The sequence below is a fragment of the Portunus trituberculatus genome, chromosome 35 (genome assembly GCF_017591435.1).
Source record: "Portunus trituberculatus isolate SZX2019 chromosome 35, ASM1759143v1, whole genome shotgun sequence".
Taxonomy (NCBI): Eukaryota; Metazoa; Arthropoda; class Malacostraca; order Decapoda; family Portunidae; genus Portunus; species Portunus trituberculatus.
This window is the reverse complement of record NC_059289.1, coordinates 17,871,523-17,881,270: the sequence shown is the minus strand read 5'-3', so window position 1 is coordinate 17,881,270 and position 9,748 is coordinate 17,871,523. Positions and strand designations below refer to the sequence as shown.

The following is a 9,748-nucleotide window of genomic DNA, read 5'->3' as shown; positions in this document are numbered from 1 at the left end:
AAGAATTCCATCATCTTAATCCCTTTCAAATTCCAAAAATACTCAACATGACTGCAAAGTTTGGTGGAGTTGTTCGAGCGCAACCTAATTTTCTGGGTGACATTATGAAGCTATAAATGCGGTTTAATTCCTCGTATTGCTTACCGTAAACTTCTTTTGGTATACATTTTGGAAGTGAAATTTGTGTCTTGATCAGATTAGACTATTTGAATCAGATCAGGCGACGTAAAGAATTTTATAAGGACAGAAATAATTAGACGATGGTTATGCTTCCCAAGGAATTACCAATAAAATTAATAAACTTAATTTATTTGAACGTAACCTGACCCACTACACGCTATTATAGTTTCAGTACCACTCAAATATTTTTCCCAGACTTTTGATAAGACTTAAGAGTAGAATATATGAAAACCCAGAAATATTTAGGCATGTCGGATATGTTAGGCTCGTGGGCGGTGTCAACAATGCGTGACGTCACAGGATTGGTGATGGCGGCTCTGGGAGAGGAGAGGTGCCGGGGAGAAGACGACTGTCAGCTAGGAGCGCTGGTGTTCTAAAGGCCGCCCTCCCTTCGCCACACTGCAGTACACCCCATTACACCTCAGTGACGTATAGAAACACCCCAGTCTGTTCTCGGGCCACAGGCGGGATAGAAAACCATACGTGAGTTAAGATCAATTGCTTTTCACCTTCAGATATTGTGTTGGCGAGCCGTTCTGAGCGAGTTTCTTCCAGCTGGGGATTTGTGTGCAGTGTTGGGGTGGATTTGTGAGTGTTCTTAGTGTGGCATTGTTAGGATACGTTGAAAGGATGGATGTGATAGTGTTACGTGGGTTTAGGAGGCTCAATGGTTGTTACGTGGTTAATTGGCTGTTATGGTATTATTACATGGTTGTTAGAAGCTTATTTGATTGTTACGGTGGTGTTACGTGGGGTTGTCAGAAGGTTGATTTGGTGTTAGGGTTTTATTACATGGTTGTTAGGGAGTTAAATGATTGTTAGAATATTGTTATGCAGCAGTTAGGGGTTAATTGGTTGTTGGGGTAGTTAAGTGGCAATTAGATGGTAGAATGATTGTTTGGATGTTGGTATGTGACAATATGGAGGTTCAGTGGTTGTTGGATATTGTTAAATGATTGTTAAGTTGATGTTCTGTTTTGTTTTTCTTAGGTAATAGTACATCTGTGTGCAATATTGTTGTAAATTGCATTCTCCACTAATAATCAAGTTTCTCTCTCTCTCTCTCTCTCTCTCTCTCTCTCTCTCTCTCTCTCTCTCTCTCTCTCTCTCTCTCTCTCTCTCTCTCTCTCTCTCTCTCTCTCGTCCCCCTGCCACTGAAAACACAAGCTAATCCCAGTCACTGCCACTTCCAAGTCATGTTAAATAGGGAGACCAATAACAGGAGAAATGTTGGTCTTAAAACCTTTCTCAATGCAGGTCTAGTTTATCTTTGCAGCCTCTGACTGTCCAGCCAGATGATAAGGCTTTATGGCAGCAGTCCTAATCTGCCAGCAGCACTGTAGTTAGTGGTGCTAAGAGATAAAGCAGGAATTTCAAGGCTGCATGATTAATTCCTCTGCCAGTTTGTATTAATGACCATTTTCTTTTTAATTTTGATCTCTGTAGCTCCAATTCTAATATGTAGTTAAATCATAGAATTAGTTGTTTATTTACAGTACCTGAGTGATTGACACTTTTCCCCTCCTCTAGGGCTACAAATCAAGGCTGACAAGGCAGCAGAGTAGTCATCATGTGTGTGGGGCCTCTGAAGCGTTTCTGCCACTGGGGGCCACTCATTGCACTGGGTGAGGCTTGACCACTGGTGCGGCTTGTGCTAGTAGTGTATTTTGACCCAGCCTATGCATGATGCGCTCAGTACTGCATAGTGTGACAGCTTAGGAAAAATGTGGACATATCATAGTTACTACTAATACATAATTGCAAATCATGCTTGTAAAAGTTTCATAAATTGCAGAAAATTGAGAGGGAGACAAAATAGATTTATCAAAACTTGAAATCTTATAACTGAATCAAGATCAAATCATTACAGGCATCATCAAGTCAGTAACTTTTGCCACTGTGAGCTGCCTGTCCCAGTGGTGGCCGCCCTACGAGTCCTGGGGCAGCAGTGTGCTGTTCTTCACCTTCATGAGCTGTGCTGTCCTCACCTTGTACTGTTTCCTGCACGCCATGTTCACTGGGCCCGGCACAATGACCCTCAACTGGGAGCCTGTAAGTGTTTGCTGGAATACCTGTGTGTGTTTGATTCTGTAAATATTAACATACACATACTAGTGTCTTAATTTATTAGTGATGTTGGTTCACCAGTAATGGATCACTTGCTGGTGTGGTTCCTTACCTAATTGTATACTTCAGAACATATGTGATGTGATGAGGGTGTGATGTGGCAAAGCACAAATAGCAGCTGTGGCTTGTAGGCACAACCATTTGCCATTGACTTCATTTCAGCTGCTGCATGTCATCAACACAGGTTTTTTTTTTTTTTTTTTTTTTTTTCATGTTGCAGGAAAAGGCAGAAGATAAGCAGTTCCTTCAGTTTTGCAACACCTGTGAGGGCTACAAGTCTCCCCGCGCTCACCACTGCCGCAAATGTAAGTAAGCAGCACACACTTTAAGAAAAAATGGCCATTCACGTTCAACAGGATTTCTAATAAACAGTTTAATATGGTTATTCTCTCTCTCTCTCTCTCTCTCTCTCTCTCTCTCTCTCTCTCTCTCTCTCTCTCTCTCTCTCTCTCTCTCTCTCTCTCTCTCTCTCTCTCTCTCTCTCTCTCTCTCTCTCTCTCTCTCTCTCTCTCTCTCTCTCTCTCTCTCTCTCTCTCTCTCTCTCTCTCTCTCTCTCTCTCTCTCTCTCTCTCTCTCTCTCTCTCTCTCTCTCTCTCTCTCTCTCTCTCTCTCTCTCTCTCTCTCTCTCTCTCTCTCTCTCTCCATACTAATATAAATATGACTTGCAGCATTATTTGAATTTAGAAAAGAAAGCTATTGCACAAGTTTTGATATGCTGGTGGCAAAGTATCACACACACCTTTCTTCTGTGTTTGTGCAGGTGGCCGTTGTGTGATGAAGATGGACCACCACTGTCCCTGGATTAATAACTGTGTTGGCCACAAGAACCACTGCTCCTTTACCTTCTTCCTGCTCTTTGCTGTCCTGGGGTGTGCACAGGCCTCGGTGGTGCTGTCTCTCTCCATATACCATGCAATCCACCGGGCAAGTTCATCTCAGTTAAACACCTTTCAGTTTTTTTACTTAAAATACTCAGTGTCTTATAATGTCTTTTGCTACAAGCTATGCCATTTTTATTCTTATCAAAATCAAAAGTTGGTTTCATATCAAAATTTTTGGTGAACAGAACCTAAAATACAAGTACAGTAGTGCTTTATTTACTTTTTTGTGCTTGTAGTTATTCTTATGACTATTGCATCCATTATTGCAGACTTGGTACATTTATTACGGCACTGGGAGGGAGCCCATCGTGTACATGAGCCTTTGGGGGATGGTGATGTGTATGTTTGTGTTAGGTCTGGCCATTGGTGTGGTGCTGGCTGTTGGCATGCTTCTCTACTTCCAGGTGAGCTCCCTTGCTGCTTATTCCTCCTGTCATCATATATTTTCATAGGTTACTAGACACATGGAAACGTTGTGAACGTCTGTTTCAATATTGTAGCATTTGTTCACTTGACAGAGTAGATACATGATATAACAGTTTCTCAACCTTTTTTCAGCAATGGCCCTCCAAGCTAATTTAAGTTCATAGGAAGTAAATATAATAATGATTGTTGTTAGGATAGAACAATGAACTTGAAATTCATACTCCACTAATAAATCAATAGACTTCATAATTTGGGTGAAATCTTATTTGAAAACTCACAAATAAGCATAAAGCATTAAGGACTTCCAGTGCAATCAACATCTGTATTTAAAGCTTTTCAACTTCATAATTTGGGTGCAAATTAAAGTACAAACATACCAAATGGGACAGAATATCTGTAAAAGGACAAACATAGCAACCCTGAATCCAGTGTTGTGAACTCATGGGAAGTGAATGTTAAAAAGATTACATCAAAAAGACACTGAAGTCGCAAAATGAAGCAGTAGGACACTTAACAATAAAACAAATATGAAAATATTTAGCTTATATGAGCAATGCAATTTTGTTCTGTGGCCCTTGAAAATTTCTCATGGCCTCCAGAGGAGTCATATAGCCCACGTTGAGAAACCCTAATATAACGTACAGAATTGTGATCTTATCGTCATGTTACCCCACCAAGGTATTTTAAGGTGAAGCTGATCAGTTTGTAGCTTAACCTTTTCATAGCCATCTGGCAACACACCATCCTGTCTGTGGAATCCATTAGTGGTAGTGACAGTGTTTGGGTGTCATTGTGTCAGTGCTGCCTTAAGATTAGTTTGCAATCCATCCTACTGACTGCCTGGTGTTTCTGTGTGTTACATCTTCATTTTTATAATTACGACAGTTACTCTCATCTATATCTTGTTACATTACATTTATTTTCTTGGTCTTAGTGTTTGACATTGGATTTGTCACTGTTTTTTTATGGACTTTCTTAAGGTATTTGTTGTTGAGGAAGTCTGATACACTATTGCATGTTTCCAAGTCATGTTGTTGCACTGGTGTGTGAAAACTGCTTTATTTCTGATGCTGATGTTTTTACTCCTTTCCAAATGCAACACAGCTCCGGGCAATATTGCGGAACAGAACAGCCATAGAGGACTGGATCCTGGAGAAGGCTGTGCACCGCCGGGGAATGCTGGACCAACCCTTCATCTATCCCTACAACCTTGGCTGCTGGAATAACTTTAAGCAGGTGCTGCACAAAGCTTGCCTGTTAGGTGTTATATTGAGAATGAGGATGAGTGCGAGATTTTTGTAAATTCATTATAGATTGTGTAGCGCTCTCTCTCTCTCTCTCTCTCTCTCTCTCTCTCTCTCTCTCTCTCTCTCTCTCTCTCTCTCTCTCTCTCTCTCTCTCTCTCTCTCTCTCTCTCTCTCCTCGGTATGGTGGAGGGATAACAGTCTGGCTACACACTCTCTGGCTTGATTGGGAGTGTACACCCACTGTATTGTAAAGGACAAGTGGTGAGAATAGTGTGAGGAAGTGTGGCACTGCTTTTGCTCTATTGTTATATAACTAAGCCAAGGCATGATGTCTTGTTTGAGTCATCCTTAACTTGCCATGTAGATAGAGAGGAATTCTTAAATGTTTCATGATGTTTTTTAATTTCTTTCTTTTTAACAACTTCTAGTAGTGAAAGTTTGATATATGATGTGGGAATTTTTCCTGTGATTCATAACGTGGCTGCTATCCTCATGTTAAAAATGTATTTCATATAGGTCATCAACTTGTCGTGTGAGCCGATAGGTGATGGCATCACGTGGGTGGTGCGGCGGGAGTGTCACCAGTACACACTCACTGTAAGTGCTGCTGCTACTCTCACCAGACTTTGTTCTTGAAATGTTAGTGTTGCAAATCTTCACAACACAGCTGCTCACATATTCAATTCTTCAGTCTGATCCACACTTGCTTTTCCTTGTGTGTTTAGATTGAGCAACTGGAGCAGAAGGCTGAGAAACGTGCCCGGTGTCGTGAGTACCAGGTGGTGCAGAGTTTCTCTGGCTGGTGGTTCCCCTGCACCAAGGGATTGGGTGTGTGCTGCCATCCACCCTGCACTGATGAGCCCAGAATCTCCTTACAGCCAGGCGACATTGTGGCTGTTACTCGCTGGAAAAAGTTAGTCATAAATATTGTCTTTGTTCAATATCTTTATCTTTAATGATATTCCTATTACCATATTTCTGTTGACATTACTTTTAGGAGTTTATACATGTGAAGATGGCTTTAGGTGTTGGGTATTTTTAAGAATAGAAAATATAATAACATTATGAGGATCCAGAATAATGTCAGTCACATTAAGAGCAGAAGGAAGGTCTTGTGGCTTTAAGATTCCAATTCTGTTCTTGTACAGTACATACTGTATACATTTTATACTTGAATACTACTCGGTTTCTTTTTAAAATTCATCTTTAAGTTCAGAAATGTAATTTTCTCTTATGAACTGCAAAACATTGTTTTGACAGGAGGAAGTGAATTCATATGACAAATTTCAGGTCTCCATGATATTCTGTATTCCTTGTTTATTATCAAATGGGAGTGTGATGTAGTGATGTGTTGTTCCTTCCCTTGCCAGACTGCTGTGCTCTTCACCCATCACTGTACTAATGACTGAAGAGAATAGCTAGTCCCTCATTTTGAATAAATACGCTGATTTTTATGGATCATTATAAACAGACTTTGTTTGGAGGTACAGTGGCCATTGTCCAGCCAAACCTAATGAAGAGACTTTGTGCAGGTATTGGTTGTATGGGGAACGCACCAACGGCTCAAATAAAACCGAGCGCCACCGAGGCTGGTTTCCTCGCTGCTGTGCCGTCCAGATCCTCAGCACGGAGAGTGACTCTGACAACCCACCCACAGACCCAAACAGACCAGCACAGGACTTGCCTGTAGAAAGTAAGAAGAAAAGGTGATAAACTCAGTGAATATCAACTTGAGGGACAATGAAAGTATTAACTATTTTGTAATCAACTGAGTGTTTTGTAATTTTCTTGCATGATGAATATTTCTGATGAATTTCACATTAATCTGTGGGTGATGAGAAGAATGGACTTATTTTTTTGTCAGTTGTCATTTTGGACTTGTTGATATGTCCACTTCACATTATCATGGGGAGTGGGTTAGCTCTAAGGTTACACTGTTTTCTAGCACCTTAGCACAGTCATGTGTGATGACATGCTAGCATATGCAACATCTCTTGGAGTTTTCCTTGAAATCAAATGGGTCAGGTGCTAGTCCATAAGCCAGAGGCCACGACTACAAATGAGCGTATGATAGGAGAAACCTAACTGATCATTGTAAGTGTTAGAATACATAATACAGTAGATGTTTGAGCCATCCTCTCTATATACTAATAGCATTGATAATAATAGTGATGAAGATTATTTAATACTGGAAGGAATACTGGTGAGGAAAATACAAACTAAAGTTTTGGTCTTGCTCTAGTTTTGTGCTGTGATTTTCTTCATAGGAAATGACAGGTTTGTAAAGTTACAAACTTTAGTCAGTACAATCATCACCAGACCTCTTTCCAACTTGTTAAAATGTCTCATAAATGATAATAATAATAATTCTAGTGATATCAATAATGTGCATCTTAAAAGATGGTTGCAATTTTTGGAATGTGGTGGTCACTTGAGGCTGGTGGAAACTTTACAAGTTTGTATTAGTTCCTGAAGGGAGTATTTGTTGATGATCTTTATGGTCCTCAGATTACAGTACCACTGTTTGTATGAAATGCATTTAGTGTTGTCCCTGTTTTGTGAGATAAAAGTTTGGGAAAGTAGTTATTCTCTAATATAGAACATAAAATTTGGGATCTAATTCATGCTCAAGAAAGTGGACTTGCTCACATTCACTTTTAGAAGTGAAATTGTTATCTGAGCTTGGGTTTAAGTGCCAAATTCTCCATTCAAATTGTTTTGGAAAAAATTAAAATAGGACGGTGCAAAAACAAGTTCAATTTGTATTACAGTAAGTCCTCAATATAACAAAGATTTGTCAGTGGTCAGGTCCTAGTGCTAATGGTTTACTTTATCTGTTTCATAGTGTTTTAGGTTTCACAGCCTTGCATCACTGTCACTCCTTTAACACCTACTCACTGTCCCATGCATGCCTCTCACCCTCCTGGATTCTCAGGTCCCTGTGATGCAACATTTTCTTGATTGTGTCTGTTTTGTGATCTTCTGTCTCATTCTGTTGCCTTCTGCTCAAAATCTTTATATTGTCTTAATCATTCTTTCTTTACTTTTCATAGTAGAATGGAGGAAATTTATTTAATGAATGAAATTGTAAAAAAAAATAAGCTACACATCAAAAGGTATTGATGAATGCATATCCTTAAGTTGAGCTGCTTCCTAAAGGAGTGAGGAAAGCAGCTGAAAATAATCAAATAGGATGAAAAAAAGCAACAAGAAAGCAGAGTTGGCAACTTTGGTGAGAAGTTTCAGTTGAGCCATACTTCAGCGCTGTTGCCTGAGTGCAGTGCTCAGATACCTTGAGAGGAGAAATGATACTGGACAAACACTTGTGCTCCACACAGGTTGTTGCCTTCCTCCTCAATGGAATCTAAAACACAGGTGACATGACAAAGTGTTATATGCCTTTATAAACATTTCAATTTTAAGGTAAAAGTTTTTCATAGATAGTTTAAGCACTCCATCCACTTCAAAACAATTGTTGACACAGTTGTTCTTTCCTACCGTTTTGCCTAACTTCTTTAAAAAGCTTTGGTTTGGTAGCCCTTATTTGGTTTAGGAAAAGAATCTGTCTCTTGTCTGAAGCACTACTAGAAAGGTATGACAGAAAAACCTTGTAGGAAGATGTTCATGAATAGGGTGTTCACTGGCAAGGAGGCAGTGCTGAGAACTGACCACATGACATGCTCCACTGTTGGTCAAGTAGCTGCCACAAATCTGTTGCCTCTCCCAGACATGGTTTCCCTTATACAGGGAAGACTTATTCTTACTTAAAATTATTTGTATTAAGGCATGTTATATGGAGGGCTTATTGTAAATTCCTTACTGTGCCAATGGTGTTCTTACCAATCATGACCTCAAAATGAATCTACCCATATGGTTATGCTCCTAAATTAGGATGAAGGTGAATTATCCTTTGAGTTACATGTGCATTTTGAAATATTTTGAATTTATTTCAGTAGATCATAGTAGAAGAATAGATATAAAAGGATGAATTGTAAGAGTAGAGGAGAATGAATGGTGCTTTCCTATCTTATCACACTGGCATGAGGGTTCTTTGTGATGGCCCAGAACAGCTGTGAAGGATGCAGCTGTGTGTAGCCAGGAGGGTCTGGTCTGCCTCGGATGATTCGAGTTTGTCACTGCCTCCTTGGCCATGGTCATGTTCCCAATTATCACCATCCCTTCAGAGTGTTGCTTAGAGGGATTCCTGGCTCCCAGAATGGTGCTGGTGTTGGCTGGCCCTTTGTCTTGCATTGTCTATATAGCCATCCTGGGGCAGGCTTTATCTTATGACCTCTTATTTCATGTAGGTGCTCTGAAACATCTGGAGCTCATATACCATATACTACACACACACACACACACACACACACACACACACAAGCAACACTCATCAGTTATAAGATCTATGGTGCATTATTATGATTTTACATTTTTATTTATTTATTTATTTTATTTTATTTATTTATTTATTTATTTATTTATTTTTTTTTTTTTTTCTTGCAAAGGTTTCCTTCTTCGTCACTAGATTCCTTATCCTGACGTTTTCTTTTTTGAGGCGATGGAGTCAAGGAATCCAGTGACGAAGAGGTTATTATATTTCCTTCATATACTCTTCCAGTATTCATTATGTCGCTTTCACTCGAGGTGCCAGTGAATGACATTCTTGACGGATCAGTTCCCCTGGTCCCACGTTGGCATTCCGTGGTGTCAATGGCAGCAGTGTTCTGCGAATCGGTACTCTCTCTTGGGTATACGGTCGAAGAAATAAGGACGATAGTTAAAGATATGAAGTCCAAGTGGAGAGCAGTAGACAGCGGAGTGCCACAGGGGTCAGTATTGGCGCCAATACTTTTTTTCGTATATATAAACGACATGCCAGAGGGAGTG

The 9,748-nt window shown here is 40.0% G+C and overlaps 1 protein-coding gene across 1 annotated transcript; it reads left to right on the top strand.

The window, feature by feature from the left end:
- The first annotated feature begins 483 nt into the window (after positions 1 to 483).
- On the top strand, positions 484 to 9,748 carry LOC123513150 (palmitoyltransferase ZDHHC6-like). Its single transcript, XM_045270065.1, has 10 exons — positions 484 to 663; positions 1,711 to 1,805; positions 2,051 to 2,232; positions 2,528 to 2,612; positions 3,068 to 3,231; positions 3,458 to 3,592; positions 4,719 to 4,850; positions 5,378 to 5,458; positions 5,587 to 5,774; positions 6,394 to 9,748. The coding sequence occupies exons 2-10, from the start codon at positions 1,751 to 1,753 to the stop codon at positions 6,569 to 6,571; spliced, it is 1,200 nt and encodes a 399-aa protein (XP_045126000.1). The 5' UTR covers positions 484 to 663; positions 1,711 to 1,750; the 3' UTR covers positions 6,572 to 9,748.